This window comes from Hirundo rustica, chromosome 16 (genome assembly GCF_015227805.2).
Source record: "Hirundo rustica isolate bHirRus1 chromosome 16, bHirRus1.pri.v3, whole genome shotgun sequence".
NCBI classification, from domain to species: domain Eukaryota; kingdom Metazoa; phylum Chordata; class Aves; order Passeriformes; family Hirundinidae; genus Hirundo; species Hirundo rustica.
Genome location: NC_053465.1, coordinates 14,323,621 through 14,346,528, shown reverse-complemented (window position 1 = coordinate 14,346,528; position 22,908 = coordinate 14,323,621). Strand labels below are relative to the sequence as shown.

The 22,908-nt window shown below is 43.4% G+C and overlaps 1 protein-coding gene across 2 annotated transcripts in view; it reads right to left on the bottom strand.

Moving 5' to 3' along the window:
• The window catches only part of NCOA6 (nuclear receptor coactivator 6), a 43,880-nt gene that overhangs the window by 6,243 nt on the left and 14,729 nt on the right, over positions 1–22,908 (bottom strand). For both annotated transcript variants that reach the window (XM_040080266.1, XM_040080267.2), the window contains exons 5-14: positions 22,254–22,409; positions 21,563–21,685; positions 19,984–20,112; positions 18,348–19,163; positions 15,515–15,661; positions 13,476–14,595; positions 7,643–7,764; positions 3,806–6,766; positions 2,191–2,259; positions 272–308 (exon numbers count right to left, since the gene is read on the bottom strand). In XM_040080266.1, the coding sequence (XP_039936200.1) occupies positions 272–308; positions 2,191–2,259; positions 3,806–6,766; positions 7,643–7,764; positions 13,476–14,595; positions 15,515–15,661; positions 18,348–19,163; positions 19,984–20,112; positions 21,563–21,685; positions 22,254–22,409 (5,680 nt within the window). The remainder of the gene's footprint in view (positions 1–271; positions 309–2,190; positions 2,260–3,805; positions 6,767–7,642; positions 7,765–13,475; positions 14,596–15,514; positions 15,662–18,347; positions 19,164–19,983; positions 20,113–21,562; positions 21,686–22,253; positions 22,410–22,908) is intronic.

The window sequence follows — 22,908 nt, the reverse complement described above, 5'->3', positions numbered from 1 at the left end:
TGCAACTGTCGAGACCCTTCCAGGACATCCAGGCCTGAAAGGATGAGAGGAAACTTTGCCCAAAGCACAAAGGAAGGAAAAGGCTACCTTATGTTCATTGCATTTCAGCAATGGTTTGGAACATTCAACTGGCTTGATTTCTTAGCAGGAAAGAAAGGATATGGCCAAGAAAATGGAAAGCAGTAGCAGAGGTTGAGCAATTAAGCAAAGAGAAAGGGACTTCCTCCCACGAAAGCTATATCTACTCTGAATCTACAAACTATCTCCTTACCTTTGACCAGCAACTACTGCAGCATTTGTCTCAAGTTCTACAAAAGAAAAAGATAATTTTAAAGTCTGCTGTAGAGACACATACCTGCTGACAAGGCATGACTAGCTCACATTTTTTATCACATATTAGACCTCAAGGATAAGCTTTTCTCGAAGCAAAGCAAGACAAAATACCACACTGGCCAAGTGCTTGGTCTGATTACAGCCTTCAGGACACTGCAGTCAGATAAGACAGGGAAAAATTAAAGCCCTGTGGAAGAAAACTGTAGAGAAACTCCCTGGCTACACTCTTCTCCCTTTTAAAACTTCCATTTTAGACAGCTTATTTCTACTAAATCTTCTAGGTTTTATTAATTTTTAAACCTTAAAAGTACCCATCTGGCTCTATTGTGCATATAAAAATTTGCCTTAACCCCACTGCCTCTTACAGCAAAATCTTCTAATGACAAATTTCTGAAGCCCAATTGCACTTGTACAGAATTGGAAAGTATCTCAGGGGAGATGATGCAAAGAGACATCCGACCTGTTTGCTCTCAGTGATTTTGTACATACAGGTCAGGTTTCCTTTGGAGTCTTCACCCCAGTAAATGGCTCTCCTTTTCAGCACATAAAATATCAAGTCTTTCTACTGTCTGTCTTTTAATTCTCTCCGTATCCACCATATCCTTTGTTGAGAGGGAAGACCACACCTAAACACAGGCTCTCTCATGAGGAACTGCCAGAGATTTTGGGATTACTATTGCAATGTCATGGATGAACTCCCTGTGCTTTGTCTCATTGCCCAGCTCAATTCCCCCCATTAAACCTGGCGCCAGTGGGACACAAACTGAGGTTTTGCCTCTGACAGCAGTTTAGCCCCCAAAGTTTGCTAGAGTGTGCACAATGAATAGAGGCATAAAAAATAGTAAGATATTGGATAATATCTATCCTCCTAGGATGAATCTGCAGTGTTGGAGCATCAGCCTCTTCAGTGTAAATGGATATAGCGTCATCTGAGAAAAACAGACGTCTCGGAAACAAAGGAAGAACAGACTAAGCAATGAAAGGAGTTACCTTTCTTCCCACCCAAAATTTAAACTGGGAGATTATCCAACAGCAAAAAAAGGATAGCATCAGTGCTTCCCCCAGCAGGAACCCCCAGTACAGTCACAGCAGCACAGGGCAATGAGTTGAGTGTAAAAAAACAAGGGCGTATGACCACCTTTGTCTTAGTGGAAATTCAAAGAAAACAATTTTGTACAATTTTTACTTTCTGAAAACTCTATTTCTAATCAGATTAGAGATGGCAAATAGATGGAGAGTGGCACTTCCCATGAGTAAGCCCGCATCTATATGTTTTCCTTACTCAGCCTGGGAATGACTGTTTTAAAACACCCCACAGCTGATTCTGAAACACCACGGTAATAGATGGCAACACCATAAAGTCATCTGCCAGGGCTCCATCCTGAAACACTGCTGAGGGGGCATTAAAAGTTGAACACAAAATAAAGGACTACAACTCTAAAGCACACTCCCAGCATGGCATGAACATATTTCTATACTCAGAAGGGTACAGTGAAAGAAACACCCCTCTTATTAGTTCTCCTAAAGAAAAACTCCAAATTCAAACACAATGTATTGTTACAAATTCTGTCCCTCCAATTTATCACTGAATATCTAAAACCTTCCTTGGGGATTTTTCATTTTTTATTTAACCCCATCCTGAATCTCCCACAAGGCTCTGGAGACTTCCAAAGCACAATGTAACAAGCAAACAAAAACAATACCCAAAGCACAAATAATGATAAAAAACCCTACCCAACCCCCAAAATACCCAGTGTGTTAGTGGCCACTGAATATGCATTCAAACAAATACATTTTCAGTTCCAAACATAAAGGATTTAGTTCACCTCCATTCTGCATTTCCAAAGGAAGATTTACCTGTTCTTAGAACAGTACTTTCTGATGTTGCATCTGAACTTTTTTTCTGTGTTAAATGTTGAGAGGGTGCTAGAATAAAAGTGGAGGGAAAAAGCATTATTGTCAAAGGGAGTAAAGCAGCTCCTGTTGTGTGATCAGGCTGGTACAAAATGCTCTCTCTCCCAGCTGACTGCACTTTACCATTTACAGATGTAATATTTTTAATCTACCCTCCACTTCCCTCCCTACACACACCTCCCCCTTTTTAAAACAAACTTTGACAAAACTATCCCAAGCAAGTTTTCTCAAACTAGAATAATTGATGAAATGAAGTATCATAAACAACATTTTTAAAGGTACCAGTTTTTCAGCAGATTGTGACATTAAAGGAACTCCTAAAATTTCAATAGTTTAGTCTCCTTTTTTTTTTTTAATGTTCATTTCAACAGATTCTGGGGGAAAAAATATATATACTATATATCTTTAACAAATCAGTGATCTCACTCTTTCAATTAAAGTGCACAATATGCTCCAGAGTTGCTCTTAAAGGCCTTTGGCAATAAGATAACTTAACCTTTCTTAGGTTGCCAAGTAAAAAAATCAGATGGAAAAAGAATTTTTGTTGGGCTAATGCTTTCTAGTCTTCTATGTGATAGTGAACTTACAGAGAACAGGAAGACAAAGTTTCATATTCCTGCTTAAATAAAAACTATCACTTCCTAGAAAGTCAGAATTCCTTCTGTGAAGCTCAAAGGAAGCTTCCATTTTCCAGTGGCATACAGCTACGACATCCAACAGCCATGGGGAAAGTCACAATGAGGCTGAAATCTTCACTTCCCCTGACTTCTGTGGATCTTATCATCCAAGATTTTATCTTCTGTGTCTAATTCATGCTGCAAAGCACAACACTCACTCAGGTCATTTCAAGAGTGATAAGCTTATATCCACACCAGATTCAATAAATTAAAAATGGCATCAAGAAGTAGCATCAATGTCATACATAAAGTCTGCCAGATGCTCAAATTAAAATAGCAAAGCTCAGATGTAAAGGTATTTTATGTTTTCAAACTGAATGCAGTTAATTTTTTCATTAATTTCTCTGAAATGAGCAATTAAGTTTTTCCCTAGACAAACGGGGGTTTGGTGTGGGTTGTTTTTTCCTTCCGTTCTGGAGGTTATTCAGCAATTTCCCTAGAAGATGAAGGTTATTCAGAGAGGGAAACAGCATTATTAGTTCAAAATATAATAATTAAGTCAATAAATTGAAATAATTTACGAAATCAAAACTCTGTGGCAAGATCAGAGCAGAATACCAGCGCATCTACCAGAATAAAAGGGACCCTAAGTATTTGTCATTACTGATACACCCACTTTTCCTCCTTGCTTCGAGCAGTTACGTGAAGTTACAGAATCATACGTTCATGGCAAACACCACACTGAAGCAGCAAACGGAAAGTGAAATAAAACATCTGGAACTCCAATGTTGGCAAATACAAGCCCGCGTATCACTCGGCTGGTAGAAACAAAGCAGCGGCTGCCAGCCTCGGCTGCAGCGCCACGGAGAGCGGCCCCTGGGATCTCCCGGGGCCGCCTCGTTCGGTCTCCCCCTCCCCGGGCCGCGCAGCCCCGCACTCACCTGCGGCGTGCAGCAGCTCCGGCTGCGCTGAGGGCTTCTCCTCGGCGCCGGCGCTCCCGCTGGGCTCCGGGCCCGGGCCGGAGCTGCCGCCGCTGGCGCTGGGGCCCGCGGGGTCCGGCGCTGCCGCGGGCGCTCCGCACGGCGGGGCTGCGGCCGGGAGCGCGCCCGGCGACGCGCAGGAGGCAGCGGCCGCCGCGGGGCTGAGGCTCGAGGTGCCGGGCCCAGAAGTGCTCTGTTTTGTAAGACTGGGGGCCGGAGGCGTCCCGGTTTTGTTATCGAGTTCTGCTGGTTGTTGCTCTGCTCCCAAACTGTTTGGGAGCGACGTTTCTAGTCCTTGGCCTTCTGTTTCTCCATCCAAAGCATACTGCTCTTCCCCTTTCTCCAGGGAGCCGGTGACCTTCTTGCACGCTTTCGTCAGCAGGAGCTGGCCGATCTTGTCTACCTTTCCCTTTCCTTTGCTGGATGACACGGGACTGCGTCTGTTCCCAGGTCCCGGGCTGCTTGTAAGCAGAGGGGAAACAACAGGTCCCGACTGGGCTGCTGGCACAGGGCACTGCTCGCTCGAGCCACCGCCTTGGGAAGTCTCCTCCAGGCTGAAGTCCTTGGCTTGCTGAGAAGGAAGCTGTGAAGGAACGCTGGAAGGAGTTGGAGCAGAAGAAGGCAGTTGGACAGGAGATGCCAAGGGATTCAGAACGAGTGATCTGCTGGTGGAAATACTGGACACAGGACTGGTGGTTGAGGTGCTGGGAGGAGTGGGACCGGAGGAAAACTTGATATTCTGTGGGATATGCAAAGGACCAACAACCGCGACTGACTGAGGCATGAGGTTCGAGTTAGAAGTCATGGGGGCTGCTGGAATCGTGCTGGACTGAGAGCCCTTCATCACTTGGATGATTGAGGATGAGTTTATAAACACAGGTGTGATGAACTGTGGCCGGGTGTTGGACTGAACTGCCGACTGTCCCTCTGAAACCATCACTTTGTTCCCCACGTTGGGCATGGTAACAACAGTGGACACTAATGCGGATTGCAAGTGGGATGGCAACGGAGCTGATGTATTAGCAGCAGATGTAATAGGGTTGGAAGTCACAAAAACTGTTATCTGGTTGGGCGGTAAAGGACCTGAAATAGAAGAGCTAACAGGCCTCTGCATTACTGGAGGGACACTCTGTGCCATGCTTGCATTTACTTCTCCCGGTTCCTGGTGCCCTGGATTTGAACAGGGCTCGTTATTTTGAGGCAGGCTAAGCGAATTAGATGGCTCCTTGCTCAAGGATGAATCCTGCAGTGGAGGAATGACAGCTATCTTCTTTAGCTCCTCACCACTGGGGACCATTGGTGCCATTTCAAGACCAGTCAGCCCAGGGGGTTTAATGGTCACATTAGGCGCTCCAGAATTGTCAAGAAGTTGACTTAGAGAAGTTGGTGCCTCCCTCATAGCTGGAGATACCATGGCTTTACTTTCCTCCATGACTGGGAGCTTACTGCCATCTAAGGCTTGCCCATCTTTTTTTGCCTGTTCCTCAGGAACCAGCACTTTCATTTCTGGAGTAAGGACACCTTTCAGTTCCATACTGGGCTGGTCCTTGCTACCTTGGACACCTTGTGCACTTTGACTCTCAGTATCTTGAGGCACGCTAAGGCTCTCCTTACTGTCTTCAGGAATGCCAGTCACAGCAGGTACAGAAACTGCAGGATTCTGGTTACTTAGCATGGAGTTATTTTGAAAACTTGTGGTCACAGGTGTCGGCAAAGAGGAGGGACCAGCCATCATATTTCTCTGTAATTCTACATTCTGCAAGAGAGATGGATTCTGCTGAGTTGTCAATGATAATTTAGCTGCTTTTGAATTCTGTCTGCCAGGGCTTGGTGTAGTTTTCCTACTGGACCCAGGACTGGACCTTCGACTATTGCTTGGGCTTGCTCTCTTTGTTCCTCCGGCGTTGGTTTGTTTGCCTGAATTAATGACCACGCCTTCTAATTTGTGTGACTGTGAGGCAGTAAAACTGGACTGATTATTAATTGTGAGATTTGATGGGGCTTGTCCAATGGCTTTTAAAGTAGTGGGATTCAGACCCTGCTGATCAAATCCTCTATTGAGATTAGGCCTAGGAGGTAAAGGAATATTGATTTGGGGAGGGAACAGACCAGCAATAGAAGCATTGAGCCTCTCTGGAGACAGGCTGATTTCTGAGGGTTCTGTGCTGGGTGGACGGTTATTAGGAGTCTGAGGGTAATATGGCCTTGGGCTAGCTCTGTTTGGGGTTTTAGGCCTTGAAGTTTGTGATGGGGCAGCAACATTCGGAAAATGGTGTGTAAGAGCACTAGACAGAGAACCAGACTGCTGCTGGGGACTTGCACCTTGGGCAGCTGAAAGTGAGGATGGTCCAGGCTTGGGTCCTGTCATCATTAACTGGTTCTGTGAAACTCCTAAATGAGATGTCACATTATTCTGGGCTCCTGATGTTGGAGGGCCCTCAGCTCCACCTCCTTCTGGAAGAGAGGATACTGATGACACCTCTCTGAGGGGTGAGCTGGAAGGATTCTGTACATTATCTGGATAAACCATTTTTCTTGCATTACTTCCCAGAGGAGGATTGCCTGACAGGGCCATCCTCTGTTTGTCAGGAGATGGAGGCACCGGTCCAGGCCCCTGGAGGTTCACCATCACGGGCATGTTCCCGCTCTGCTGCATCGGCATCCGCTGGGCATCTGGGTTCAGGGGCCCCCTGGGGGGATGAACCCCCTGGGGCACAGGCAGCCTGACTGATTTGGGATCCTGCTGCATCATCAGCATCATCATCATCTGCTGCTGCTGTTGTGTCTGGGGGGGTGCCTGGCCTTGTTGTGGGGCTGCCTGGGGCTGCTGCTGCTGCTGGGGCTGGGGCTGCTGCGTGTGTGGCATGAGCTGAGGTGGCATCTGCTGAAGTGGCCTTTGCTCCACTGGCTGAGATGGATAACCTAAGGCAACAGGATGACATGTGCGTTAAAACCAAGCAAAAATCAGAGGAAGCAGAATTTCTGTAGCGAACAGCATTGGATAGAAACTACAGCCTGGAGCCTGTTTGTCTTGGATGAGAGCCACTTTAACAAAACAGGCTTTACAAACAAAGCCAAAGATTTTACTTAATGTATGACTTGCATGAGATTTAACTGGAGATGTCTTAGTATGTTGTATCAGCTAACCCAGGTTCACACCACCTGACAAGTCTCTGCAACTGCCCATGGGCTTCCTTTCACTGACAAATGCAGAGTTGGACTTTCACTAATTATTACTCCTTAAAACTAACTTCAGAGTTGGACAGCCCCCAGGAGTCACAGACCAGCACACCTGCCACAGACCTGACATTCTCTTAAGTACAAAGTAGAATCTACCATGTGTTACTTGACCAAAAACATGCTAAGCACCCTCCATGTGGTTTATAAAAAAAATCCTATGCAGACTTTAGATTTAATCCTCTCTACATGCAAAAGATCATTCCAACTACAACCACTGTTTCTTCTCAAAAAACAGCTATTAGTCAATGCTAAATTTTTAAGACATCAGTCTGTGCTACAGCCAGAAATACAATATTTTTTAATCAGTTATGTTACTGATGAATAGTGCTACAGTACTCAGGATGATACCTTCAGGATGATAAATGAGAATGGGGCCACCTCTTCATTTTGAACTAACCCAAAGAAAACACTTAAACAATACTACCAATTACTTACTAGGAGGAAAAAAGATTTTAACTTGATTGTGTGATAGCATAAATAAAATAGAACTGTCACAAAGATCATGAAAAGCTCTCCTATAGTTATTACATGCAGATAATCACAGAAAAATCCTACTACCTGGTGGCCTATTTGCAAAATCTGAGAGTTTAGGGCCTGACTTATCTAAATTCATTCCTTGGTCTCCAGACATCGGGGACTGATCACTCTCCTCCAGGCCAGCTGGACGTGATTCTGAAGAACTGAAAGAAAAATATTTGCAATTAAGATCCATCAGTGTTTGGTTTCTGCTTCTATAACCAAGTACTCAAGTAAATAATTCCTAGCACTCTGCACCTGGAATAACCCACTGAAATGCTTCTGATGCCAAACTGGAACACACACACCAGGTCTGCGTGTAGTCACTGCCTTAAGTACTACTGAAAAGGAAACAAGTTGCCTGGTGCTTTGTTGATCTTAAATATTTATTTCTACCATGAATTTGAGATTTATAACTAAGAGAAAGCCAATGGATATTTCAAATTATAGAGCTACATATATTTCAACTGAACTAAACAGGCTTTCCTACGACATCTGTATGGAAGAGCAAGTGCCATGGGTAGACACACTTTTAATTTATTTTAACGGTAGCACCTTTTCTTCCAGTACTGCACCCAGAAGTGACTCACTCAGGGTATCCAAAACCTCTGATAACATCACAGCACAGCTGCACTGACATGTCAGGCATTGCAGTCACCCTCCAGAGCACAGACCTGTGTGGTACTGGAGCTCTGTAAGTGATCACACACTGGCCTGGGTTGGAAGGAACCTTAAAGCTCATCCCATTCCACCCCCTGCCCTGGGCAGGCACACCTTCCACTATCCCAGGCTGCTCCAAGCCCCATCCAACCTGGCCTTGGACACTTCCACGGAGCCAGGGGCAGCTGCTCTGGGCACCCTGTGCCAGGGCCTGCCCACCCTCCCAGGGAACAATTCCTTCCCAGTATGCCATCCATCCCTGCCCTCTAGCAGTACGAAGCCATCTCTCCTTGTCCCGTCCCTCCAGCCCTTGTCCCCAGTCTCTCTCCAGCTCTCCTGGAGCCCCTTTAGGCACTGCAAGGGGCTCTGATGTCTTCCTGGAACCTCCTCTTCTCCAAGTGAACACCCCCAGCTATCCCAGCCTGGCTCCAGAGCAGAGGGGCTCCAGCCTTTCAAGCACCTTTGTGGCCTCCCCTGGACTCTCTCCAAAGGAGTGTCCTTCTTGTGCCTCAGGGCTGGAGGCAGCTCTGCAGGGGTCTCACCTGAGTGGGTAGAGGGGCGGATTCCCCCCGGACCTGCTGCCCACACTGGGGGAATCAGACCAGGACTCAGTGGGGTTCTGGCCTCTGAGAGCACATTGCTGGGTCACATTCAGTTTTTTATCCATCAGCACCCCCCAAGTCCTTCTCCTGAGGAATCTGATACTCCAGGGAGACTCTCCAGGACAATTCAATGCCCAATACTTTGACTAAATCAGGACAGCTTTTGCAGACGTAGAAAAACCCAAAGTTTCTATAGTGAACAATATATATGGTCAGAGGATGTAAAACAAAGAGGGATGAAGAGTAGAAGAACTAAACTGCTTATCACCTTCATGAATATATGAAGGTTACAGGAAGTTCTATGTAAGAAAAGCTCTAAGCTAAAATTAAAGACATCAAAAAAAGTACACTGCCAATAAAGAGAAGCAGAATCATGCAGAAATGCCATGGACAAAAGTAACACTTTCAGCAAAATAAGAATTTGAAATACCTAATGGTGGGGAGATCTATCCTATTTCAATTTACTTGAGAATAACAGTTTCTGGCATCTGTACAGCTGACCCAAAGCTGTAGACACCCATGGAGACACTCTGGCCTGTCCTAATGTTCTATCAACTACCTAATCAACATTCAAAAAGCAGCATGTGACTGGAAATCCCTGAATTTTAGTGGGTCAAAACTGAAGAGAACATATACCAAGAGAGAAGAAAGGTAAAAACAGGGCAAACACAAAACTGTTCCAGCCACTGCTGCTGAGGGCAAGTACTGCCAAGGAAAGCACTTAAAATGCAATGCTAATCCAGTAATGTCTAATTACTGTCTAATCCAGTACATCACCAATTTTTGTGATGCAGGTGGTGTAGGCTTACCTGCCTTCATCAATAAATTTGATAAAAACTGGCAAAATGCAGAGATATGCCCCAAAGCATTATATTAACAGCCACAAATAAATAAAAATTCTGGCAGCAAAATCACCAGCCTTTGGAGGAGGTGCCAGCCACATGAAATGTAAGAATGCCTAAAATTGTGAATGCGATCTCACATTTGTCAAATTTGCCATTTATTTACAATGGTGGGAGATTAAAAATGCTGCAGTTAATGGTCAGCTCAAAGCTGACACACAGCATCACTGCATAGACAGGTTTAACCCAGAAAACAAACCTGGTGCACAGTGGATCCTTAGCAAACACCTCCTGCCAGATGGGTCTGTGCAAATCTGGCAGAACAGACTTGAGCTTGGTTTGCCAGCAAAGAGCAGCTATGGTAAGAAAGTCTGCTTCTAACATTGCTGAAAAATTTAAACATCAACTAAATCTCAAATGCAGCTGAAATTCACCGGGCATGTTTAGCAACAATCACTCCTGAAAAATAACCAGAATATGAATAGCAAGATGCTTGTGTGAGGGACAAAATACTCCATATTTATTCTTCTTTTCTATTACTCTAGATGTAAAAAAATACCTAAGAGTAACTGCAGACCAGGTACAGTCTGGACTGTCATCAGCAGTACCTCTGTTCTACCAGCTGCACTCTGACGTACAACCTTCAGATGCAAATCCCTCATCAGGGCAGAGTGAGAACTCCAGGAAAACCCAAACCAACCAAACCAAAGAAGGCGGCAGCTGGGTCATAAGGAGAGCAAACCTAAAATGACAGCTGTTGCAGACCCAGGAGCAGCAGCTCTGGGGATACAGAGAGGCTCCTCCCCTGCTGCTGAGTGAGGGCATTTCCCAGCTCTGCCAGGGCACTGGCACCCCCAGACCTGCAGTGGAAGCCTCTGAGTCTGGTTGGGGAAAGCCTCTTTGTGCTGCAGTGCTGTCACCACCTGCACTGCACACTGCAAGCTGAATGGCAGCACCGAGAATGACCTCCCACAGCGGATTAGTTCTGTTCTGCCAGTGCACACAATATTCCTGGTCTGTGCACAGGGGAAAAACTGCTGGTTTGTGCATGGATTTAATAGAATTAACCAACCTGTTTTATCCACAGTCCCATTTTATCTAGCATCTTGTTCCTCAGTTTACATCCCATTACCCACAGTCTTTAGGTTCAGCACACAGATGCAAACACTTTTAAACAACCAAAATGTCCTGGGTTTCATTCCAATGCAAAGTTGCTCAATTAAGCAAACCCTTGAAACTATTTTAGTCTCAGCTGAATAAACTCTTTCAATATCTCACTTATCCTCTTTACATTCCAACATGCCTGCAATCCATATTACTAACTGTACTTTTGTTACTATGTTGTTATTTTTAGCAATGCCTTTTTAATTGTCTTTATCAAATTACCTGCATTTCCACACAAGGTTTGCTGGTCTGAATTCTAAAATTTCTGAGGAAGAATGACAGAGAGGAAGCTGAGATGAAAAGCATCCAATTTGCTTCTTAATGTAAGAGAAAGTGATCCAAATCAGATTCCACTCCTGCCAATTCCAAGGCAGGAAAATGCTGAGCTTGCCTGACAAATGTGAGGGAAGCTGAGAGTGAGGGAGGCAGGAAGGTGTTACAGCCAGCTTTCACTGCAGTCTCCCTCGTTTTGCTGGAGAATAAACTCAGGAGATTTTTTAAGAACAGCTCCCTTCTTAGTGCTTCTGCAAGGATCAAGTATTGATATAGTCCACGTAGAACCAAAATGCTTATCCATATCAGAACAACATTCTGGTTCCTTTGTTAATTACACCAAAATCTGATTCAAAGCCTTATTTAGGAGCTGGAATTGAGCTGTCATAGCTCATTAGAAAAGCTGCAATTGAGACTTCTACTGTGAAAACTTTTTAATAAGCAAATAGTCTGGTGAAGCTTTGCAAGCTCAGAGGAAGACTTTTTTTTTTCTCAGAGGAAGACACATTTATTGATATTCCCAGATCACACTGGGGCTGGGTGCTCATCAGTAAGACAAATGAAAACAAAATCATGAGAGTTTTCTTTAATGATTAATGGGCTGGTTTTTTTTTTTCAGAAGGTGGTGCAAACTCATCTGCTCCCTCTGAATGTTCTGTCACTTCCACAGCAAGGCACCTGCTACAGCAGTGGTTACCATTGTTCTATTTGGACTGGAGGAACTGGTGTCTGTGTTAGGTTTCTAAGTCACCCCAAAGCTGCAGACTGGCCACACAGTCTGGGGCTGGCCAAGTTATTTTACTCAGGTTTTCACATCTGGCCACAGACTGTGTCCTCCTCCAGCTGTAATCTGAGATCACTCAGCAGCAGTGAGGACCTGACAAGCCATACCATGACTGTATACAACTATACAAGAGATGCTTGAAAAGCCTTTTCCCAAGGCCTGTTAAATTAGCATGCTTTGCTTTACCTTACAGGATTTCTGCATTTTATTTCTGTACTAGTTAAGCCAATTAATGATGGTCACAAAAGATCACTTGCTATAGATGTGAGTTTTTCAGTCCACAATTAAAATGTCCATGAGATTATTAATTTCATCTTCTTGAAGGAATCTTGGCACTGCAGAAAATGCAGACTGGGGCTACACACTGAATAACCAAGGGAAAAGTTGAAATATTGAACAGCTGCTTTGTACTTGATGTAATCTTTTTCCTTGCACTGAACGGAACATGTGTCCCTCGGAAAGCCAGCATAAACTCCAGCTTAAAAACATGATTATTCAAAGGGGCCAGACTGGTGGAACCAGAGCCACACCAGGAGCTTCATGTACTATTGCCACCTTTCTGTTTGGTTCTAAGAATTTAATTTTGATATTTGGATATTTCTGTGTTATAATTTTCTGTGCAAATTTTTTCAATTTTTCCCAATTTTCCCTGACTGAAAACAATCTCCCAAAGTACCATCAGGTGGATTTCTGTTAATGCCCCATGGGCTCATCTGCAGCATTAGAATAATTAAAGAAAGAATATCTGCCTCCACCATTTGAGGTGAATAATGGCACAGCAGCAACAGCAGCTACCACCCTGTGCTGGGTGATACTTAACTGTCAATGGCAAATACTACAGAACAGCTGGCCAAGAAAGAACACGCTGGCCAAAGAAGGAAGAGGTTCTGAAATCTTGTATTTTCACTAAAAAGACAAATTCATTCATTATCTTTCAATCTTTTCCATTGGCCTCCTCCCTCTCAAGAGCTGTGGGTTTTTTCCCTTCCTAATCTCTGCTAGGCCAGGAGGACCAGCACTGCTTGGATTTGTTTATCTCATTCCCAGAAAGTACCACGTTCTTCCCTATAAATTCTAGCTGCCGCTTCAACTAAGAGGGAAGTCCAGCTCAATTTCAGGCAGAAATGTGTCAGGACATGCACATGATTCAGGAAACAAGCCCCCAAAATCTGTCCTGCACACATTCTATAGAGGCTTCTAGTTCTTCTGAACGTATTTCCCACCCTTTGATCGTGGCTGTCAGACTGCTTAATAAAAGGCAGCCTTATCTTCCAAGGGCTGTGGCACCATGGGCCACATGCTAAACTTCCTTCACCCAGTAAAGGTAAGGAACAGTGCTGGTAGAATTGGGTTTATAACTGAGTTTGAATATTTGCATGTTATTTTTAATCTTGAACAAACATTCCAATGACAGACTCTTGAGAGAAACTGCTACAACATGAATAAAATACAAGTCCTTTCTCACCCATTACTTGCTGATAAAATATTGACAAGATGCCTGTGGAGTTTCTTCATGCCCCTTATAAAAAACACTGTAATATTAAACCTACGTTGTTTGTTCTAGCTGCTGATTATTTTTCTTCTTCCTCGGAGGCTTCTTCTTCTTTGGCTTGTTGGCATTCTGGTTATTCTGTTTGTTGTTCACACCAAAGTGCCCTGCTGAGATGTCGCTCTGGAGCAGGTTAACCAAGAGCGGACTCGTGAGTGTCACATCTTTATTGACAGGAAAAACAGGGTTCTGCCCACAGGAAACCTGATTCCCATTGGGTGTTCCACTAAACCCTGCATTGAAAGGCAGCCCATGGCCAGAAAAATGACTCCCTGAAGCATTGTTGTTTCCTTGCATTCCTTGCATATGAGAAGGCACCATGTTTGGCTGCTGCACAGGAACCTCAGGTAACATCTGTGTCAAGTTCCCATCGTTGTTTGTTGCGGTTGCAGTATCCCCAAGCTGCTGAGAGATGTGAGGACTAGGTCCAGTGGGTCTCAAAACTTGCCCTTGAATTCCCATCACCTGAGAAGGATTCCCATTCACAGGGCCTTGCTGTGCCATCATCTGCCCAGTGAACTGCACCATGTTTCCTTGCATGTTTGGGGTTGGTCCTCTCATCAGTTGAGCTGGCCCCGTCATAACATTGGACTGGTTTTGAGTATTAAAAGGCTGTTTATTTCCTTGCATCTGAGTGGTCATCATCTGTTCCATCATTGAGTTTTGCTGTAGCAAGACCTGGCCCTGAGGTCCCATCATCTGATTGTGTGTGGACATCATCTGCTGTCCCTGCTGGGGAATCATCTGTTTGGGTGGGGTCATCCTCTGGGGAGTGGGACCAAGATTTTGGTTTTGAGGTGTCACCATCATTTGGCCTTGTGGCATGAGCTGAGTTCGGGAAAGTATCATCTGGTTTTGAGGGTTCAGCGATCCCTGAGCCTGAATGTTCACCATCTGTCCTTGAGAGGACACGATTTGCTGGTGCATCCCCAGAAGCTGGGACTGTGGTCCTTGCTGAGGCTGTCCCTGCATGTTGCCCATGTTAACCTGTGGCACCCCACTAGCACCAGCCTGCTGGTTGTTCATATTTCCATGAAGTCCCATTAGATTGGTCTGCATCATATTTGGTGGGCCATGTGCTGCTTGCATCTGAGTTTGAGGAGGTCCAGATCCTTGGCCACCTTAAGAAAATAAAAAGAAAATACTGGTAAGAAACTAACTGGAGTGGTGCAAGAGTTTTCACACCTTTAAATGTTGAGTACTCCAAAATTGCTTTCCTCCCTTTTCCAATAAACTGGCATATCTCATATATTTGCAGTCCTGGGAGGCAAAGTTTGATGCTACAAATACATGTTAGTTATCAAAACAGAACATCATACATCTCAAACACTTGGACTGGTACTTCCCCTGTATCCCACTGCAGAAGACATAACAGAAACTTAATTTCAGTTATCTACACCTAATGAAAATCTTCCATAACATCACCCAACTCAGCAGAGTAATTCCTACCCAAAATGAGCTCCAAACCCTGAGGTAACTTTATAATGGGTTAAAGAATAAATGCACACAGAGTACTGATGAAATGACATCATCAAGGTATCTGTAATCCAGCCAAAAGACTAATAATTGAGTCGTTAAATGGAGGGAGACGTTTGTGAATTAAAGATTTCATTTTCACACTTTAAGCAGACTTCTGAAATTTTTGAAGGAAGTAATAAATAATATTTTCAAAGCAGAATAAGATTATTTTGGTATTCTGCATCTAACAGAATTACACTTTTTTTTTTTTTTTTTTCTGGACAAGAAGTTCCATTTGACTCCAAATTTCAATGCTACCTTCCATTCAATTTCTCAGCAGCCGCTTTCAAAGCCCAGATGCACAGTCCTCATCAATAATTGTTGGGTTTTGAGAAACATTAGCAGCCTCATGCTTTTTTTTTCCCCTATCCAGCACTACACCCAGAGTGCTGCTGCAGCCCCAGCCAGCAGCTCCCTGTTAATGGCAGGCGTTCAATGGCTTGGGACCCGTGTGACACAGGAAAAGGCATCATGGCAAATGGAGAATGGAAAAAGCTGAGGAACGCCCCACTGCAGTCAGACCTGTGTGCTGCACGTTCTGGCTGGTTTGCAGCTGCGGTGCTCCGCTGTTCCCTGGTGTTCCTGGAGCTGTGGAGGGCACCTGACCTTGCAGGAAGTTCTGGTTAGCCTGGCCTGCAGGGAACCCCGGGGGCAGCCGCTTGGGCATTCCTGAACGTGAGAATTTTCTGATTAGTTAGCTTGGGAAATGGGAAATAAAAAAATAAGACAAAGTCTATAATTGGAGAATACCTTTGTGTTGTCATATGACAGGTTTAGGCAGAAATTGCTTTTTGCCAACATACAAAGAATATACTGAAGACATTTATAGTTCTTACCTGTGCAATAATTTTGTCTAACAAAATACGATGACTAATTTCAAACTATAATTTGTCCACGTTTGACCTTTTAGAAACTGGAAATTAAAGTAACATGGTTTGTTGCTTTCTGCTCTACTGCATCTCTTAGCACACCCTTCATTTATTCCATGTACATAAACAGAAATAATTGGTATTTTTGTTAGCGATGTGTTCCTCTCACCAACCCTGACACACCAGCTGCACACTCCTTATCAGTGCACACACTCAAAGGGTCTTTTCATCCCAGTGGGCTGAGGAACCCCACAGTTCAGTATGTCCAGACCTGATGCTCATTCCAGTAACTGCTATTCCTGCTGCAAGAGCAAGGAATTCTTTGAGGCCCTAATGTGGCACAACACCCATACTTTGGCACATCCAAGCATCACTGCTGCCCTGGGACAGAGAAAAACCTCCCCTTACCTGCCAACATGAGCAGCAGCATGGATGGATTTGAGAGAACCCACTTCTTTCTAACTCACTGTCCACACAATGCCTCAGACTTTGAAGCAATCCTGCCCACTGCCCCATTTATTTTCCTGACCCAGTGCCAGAATGCGACTTCAATTCCTTCCGCAGATACAGCTTTCTTGCACACCTCATTTTACTGCTTGTGCTAATTATCTGGTCTTAGGCTGCAATTAATATTTCAAGGTAATCAACTCTATAGGCCAAACACCAAATATATCTGGAAATAGAGAAACAGACTTATGGAAACACCACATCACTGAACTCCAGCTTTAGTTCTGCTAAACTTCTAGGGAAGTTTTGCACGTAGGAATGCTTGAACTGAGAAAAAAAAGAGTGTTAGCTTGGCCTATTCCAAATCTGATATAAATTCCTATTTGCTAAATTGGCAGTGTGAAATGCAAAGTGTTTGAATGCATTCATTTACACCAAAACTTCAAATGTAAGGTGGCTTAAAAATGGAAATATCTAAAATGAAAAATTAACATATAAATTACAGCAAAGTATGAGCATGCACAGAAGTCAGGCAAAAATCTTAGCAGTGAGAGCAACACAACTTTGCTGAAACCTAGGAATCTTGCATTTTAAAATCACCTGAGGATACAGCTCACAGCAGGATTTTTGATTTTAGCAATAAGGTCTACAGTAAGACCGAATAACATATTTTGATAGTTTATTTCTGGTGTGACTTTTAACTCAAAAAAAATGAGGTTTGTTTTTAGTAGGTTTAGTTAGGAAGCAGAACACAGAGATTATATTGGCTAAACGTCATGGATAAGATTTCTGATGGGGACATATGGCTGGTGAGGCAAAACTGTAGGGAAATGTGACTATGATAAATAATGAATAACTGCTTCCAGATGGAGACAAAATAAGATACAGCAAGTGTAGGGCACTGGCAGATCCCAAGAGAACTCTGAAACACAGAAAATTAATCTGAATTCAAACAAGACCCATGGTACAAACAGTGAAAACAAGAAGCTTGTCCCGATCAGTAGACAAAAGAAACAGGAATTCCTTACAGTGTTTGGACAGATTTTGGATGTACAACATGAGAATGTAAGACACAAGAAACAGGAATTCCTCACAGTGTTTGGACAGATTTTGGATGTACAACATGAGAATGTAAGACACAAGAATGTACTTATGTGTGTGTAGGTAGACAAAGAATATAGGCCATATTTTAGAAGTACATAAAGAAATTATTTCCAAGGCTTAAGCAAGAACTGAGACCTGAGAACAGCCATCCAAGAGGAAGATGAACAAATGAGTGAACAAAGAGAAGCATGACAGATCTGCATGGAAATACAACGGGCTCAAAGAGAATAAAACAAGGACACAAAAGAGATACCGGGACTGACAAAAGAAATGCCTCATTGTTAGAGAAGAACTCTAGGAGTAGTAAGGAAAAGAAGTGAGTGCTTTGGTCTAAAGAGAAAACTAAAGACAACACAGTCAAATGAAAAATTGAAACATCCCTTAACCTCTTAATTTTAGGATAGGGAGTACAACAACATGGCAACAATAGCTCTTTCCTCTTTATATGGGAAGAAACTGGTGACAAAGGGTGAAGAACAAACATCCTCAGCTTAGAAAGGAAGATGCAAAACAATGCCTCAACTTCTGTAGCAGAAACTGTAAACAGTGACAGAGAAAGCTGAAGAGTGAAAAAAAGTTTTCATTACACTCTTAAAAAAATTCTCCCCTTTCCCCCAGAAAAGAACAAACCCAAACCTAAACAAAATCCCCACACCATCTCTGAACAGCCTAAGCTTGCTTAAGGGCAGCAGAAGAGCTGCCAACAGGATGACTGGCAGTAATAAGAGCACTGCACACAGCAACACTTCCCTGACCCTTCTCTGACTCCGCAGGACAGAGTAGAAACCAAGTGATGCTGATGCTCATTCACCAATACCCACCTCACTCCACTGATTCTGTCTCATAAAGGATCTTTACAGAACTAACAGCAACATTAGGTCTAAGCACTTTATGTTTCTTTTCCTTTTAAAATAAAAGGTCTCAGTTCTTCTTACCTCCTAAACCAGGGTGTAAACCTTGTGGACCTTGGTTTTGCTGCTGCATCACCATGAAGTTGGGGGGTACATTCCCCTGTTGCACCATAGGATTACGACTAGGAGAACTGACAGGCTGCTGGAATCCCTGGGGAAGAGAACTACTCTGGGGAGGCCTTGGTCCCAGCTGCTGCTGCGTCTGGTTAACGGTTGGAGATGAGGCAGGAGAGCCCTGCTGGAAGGAGGAGGGAGAAGAAGCAGGAGACTTGTTGGTCAGGTGGGGTTGTTGTAGTGGTGTAGGAACCCGTGAGGGCCCTCCCTGAAGGCTTTTCATTTGAGGAGCAGTAAACTGGCCAGGATTGCTCATCTGGGGAAAGTTTGAGTGAGCCTGGGAAGCTTGCTGGCTTCCAAAAGGATATGGAGGTGGAGGGTGAGTAGGAGTTTGTACTGTTGCTAGAGAGGGTCTTGCTTGAAGCTGCTGCTGCATTTGTCCAGGCAATGGGGCCTTTTTCCAACCCTGGTTTACTGTCAATGTACCCAGTGCTCCCTGGGTTGGAGGAGGCTGAAGTGCTCCAGAAGGAAGCTGGTTCCAGCCAGGGGGAACTGGAACCTGTGCTGGTGAAGAGAATGAAGGTCGAATACCCTGCTGTGGCTGCTGATGTGGCTGGGGAGGCCGATTCTGCAACTGCTGCTGCTGCTGTAGCTGCTGAAAGTTGGATGAGTTCATCTGCCTGTTTACAGGAACTGACTGCATTGAATGGAGCTGGGGAGCTAAAGATCCAGATGGATGATTTTGTTGCTGTATGTTTAGCCCAGATAAGAGTGGGTCCATTGCATCTAATAAAATAGCAAAGAAAAAATATTTTTAAAAAAAAAACCTACTGTAGACAAAACCCATCCCAAAACATCAAAGGCTAAATTGCTCGCTTGCATTTTCTTACTCTGCATAAAAATTCATATTCCAGAGAAGCCAGGTCTTATCAGTTTATATCCTCTAAAATAAAGCACAACAGCTCCACAATGCTACAGACTGATGTGAGCCTTCTACACACTCAGAACTGCAGAATCACTGAGTATCTCAGCTGGAAGGACCATTGAGTCCAAATCCCTGCTCCTGGCAGGATCACCTAAAATTAAACCACGGGACTAAGAGCATCATTCACATACTCCCTGAACTCTCTCAGGGGTGGTGCTATGACCACTTCCCTGGGGAACCTGTGAAGAATAAACTCTAAGCATTCATACCCACCAGACCCCAAATCCTTAACTGACCAGACTATCTGCCCTTCCTGAAAAGAAGGGAAGAAAGCGCCAGAAATATTCCTGCCTTATTGAATCAATCCTTCTCTTATCTTCAGCTAAACATAAAGCTCAGTCATGACAGTTCAAGTGCAAAAATACCATTGCCATTGCTCAACACATTTGAACAAAATACCAAGGAAGCTGGTGACTTACTAGGCACCCAAATTATTTGAAAAAAAATTAACAGATTAAGGGGGAAGGGAGGTTTTCACAGAAAGAGTGGCTCCCAGAAAGGCAGGGAAAATGCTCCAGAACAATTCTGGAGTACTCTCATGAGTACACACTCAAGCCTTTGTGCTGAAGAATCAAAATTTAAGAATATTTTCAGATCAGTATTATGACTAAATTTTACCACCTGGCTGTGAGGAAGGCCGAGGTGTTCGTGGCTGCAGCTCAGCACCAGCACCACTTGCTACCATAGAGGAGGGCACATTTCCACCCTGGGACATCATGACAGCTGCAGCATTGCTCATTCTTATTAAACCTTAAAGAAAAAAAAAATTGAAATTATCAAGTCTTGCAGTTACATAGAGAAGAATCTTAGATTTTTTCTTTTAACAAGAAAAAAAGTGTATTTGTCAGTAAAACATTTTGTTAGACTTCAAGAACTGTTTGTCCAAAGTAACCTGAGAACACACCTCTCTGTCTGAAAGCTCAGATTCCCTGGTATCAAGCAAACAAGTTGAGGTCATGCTGAAGATCTTTCTTTAACACCAAATTTTTAAAAAGAGTATAAAGGGAAATACTGCAGACTCATGAATTAACATGAGCCTGATCTATCACTGAAAGCACCAAGTGACAAGATTGTAAAGCTGTACATGTAACTCAGGCTTTTGCAAAATCTGAAACTAGAAAGTAACTGAGATGTTGCAAGAGAGAAAAAGTTCCATGTTTCACTTCCACAGGCTATAATTTTCTAAAATGATTGCTATTGTTGCCCCACTGGTTATATTGCTGTTATGTTGTTGACCTGCAGACAGGAAATGAAGGCGCTGATCTGCACAGTGGAGAGTGGAGCCCTTCTTTAAATGTTTTAGTCTTTGTTGTGGAGAGTAGAACCCTTCTTTAAATGTTTTAGTCCTTGTTAAGAACAAAAATTTCACTGCTGTTTAATCATGTTTCTACACAGTTGTAATGTTCTTTCCATTCTTCTCCTCAACAGCCATAAATGCATCTTAGACAAACTGACCAAAAATGCTCCTTGTTTAATTGCTTTAAATCCTATTTACTAAAATATTAGTTATTTATTTTGCCTTATGATTCAGCTATTTTAATAAATTAGATAGTAGCTTTCTTTATAAAAACTCTTAGTCAAGTCTGAGTTTTGTAGTTAAAAATTTCTTATGAATACACAATGCTCTAAAATACTGTTAATAAACTACACCTTTCCAGAAAAATTCCTTCTTTATGATCAGATCTCAAAAGCTTACCCGAAAATAAGAAGTGAGTAACAATGACAGTGTCCTGTCCTTCCTACAATTCTAATGAATTTAATCTAAGTCAGTTTATTGTACACTGAATAAAGACTTATGCACATTTCTGCAAAGGGAACCAAACAGAACACTGTGAAAATTTGTGCGCATTTCAAAGTGAATTCACTACGCTCAACTCATCTGCTTCAACAGGGTGTATGTAAAAAACCCCAAACAAACCAACTAACCAACAAAACCCCAAACCACCACACCCTCAAAATACCCGAAAACAAACTGATTGGCCCTGCCAAAATCACTCCAATGTTTGTGGGACACAATGCACCTTGCAATTCATTTACATAACACAGGACATGATTTGACAGCGCGGAACAAGAACAGACATTCATTTAAATGGCAATTAGAATTCCACAAACAACAGTTGCTGTAACCGGTGGAGTTTCATTAGGCAGCAGTAAATTTTTGATGTCTGCTGTGCCACAAAGAAGCCCTGAGGGGATTTACCTTGCCCCCCCTGCATGGGGAATCCCGTGTCCAGGCGCATGGCGGTGCTCGCTCCCAGGGGCCCGTTGATCCGCACATCCTGGCTCCTGCTCTGGGCTAAAGCCAAGTTGATAGCACCTTCCCCTAAAGCAAGGCACAGGTTGGGTGAACACAAGAGACAGAGATGCAGAACACAGACATTTGCAAAAGGACATTTAAGAGATGCTGAGGAAGGAAGAACAGGCTTCACCTCCACTGCGCACTTTCGAAGGGCTCTTACACATCACATCACTCTTCTGGCTTCTAGTTTTAAGAAGAACAAATGTCAAGACAAGCATTACCGGCCCTTGATTTCATCCTGAGGGTGCTCCTGGACAACTGTCCAGAACAGATATGGTAACTGTGAAAGCCACTGAAAACTTGCCTTAAAGAAAGCCTCATATGAAACAACAGGGGAAGAAAATCAGTCAACCCTTTCCTAGTCAACACACAAAAAACATTTTGCAGGAGGGTTTCTGGTGCCTGGAGCATTTCCAGCTTTCATTTTTATTATTAATAAATTTTATTCTTGAAAGAATAAAAGTCTTGAGCTATCTTTTTCACTAAAGCCAAAATAGTAACTTACAAATTTTGCAACGCTAACCAAGTAAACAAAAGTGCTTTTTGAGTTTACTTAAACCTGAGCTTTGGAAGCAGATTCAGTGTGAAATACCTTCAATCTGAACTGAGAGAATGCCCAGATCTCGGAGCTGTTGGTTGTTGTTCTGAGCCAGGATTCGCAGCCGCTCAGCAGCTTCCCGGGGGATGTTGAAGGTGACACGAACGCTGTTCCAAGGCTCTATCTTCTGCACTTTTAACTTGTTGGATTCTTAAAAGAAAAACAATCCAAGTCAGTGCAAAGGCAGTTTTTTCACGTGTCTGATGAAACAACTTGGTTAAAAAGTTGAAAAAAATGAAACCGTATTTGGCTTTGAAAATTGCCAGTGCTTAGTCTCAGGTACAGGAGATTTTTCCATACCGAGGTGTACAGCAACTGATGCTGCCAAACCACACCAGGAACTTCCCAAAAAATCAGAAGTGAAAAAATGACTCAAATGACAACCAATGCAATAGACAAGAAAATCACTTTAATAGTATTACCCAAAAATTGAAATATTCTGTGGATAAACTACTTTGGAAAGATAAGAAAATATCTAATAAAGCATATTTCATACAATTATAGGTATTAAGTTTGGGTTGGAGGGTACCTTAAAGCCCATCTCATTCCACCCCCTGTCATGGGCAGGGATATCTTCCACTATCCCAGGTTGCTCCAAGCCCCATCCAACCTGGCCTTGGGCACTGCCAGGGATCCAGGGGCAGCCACA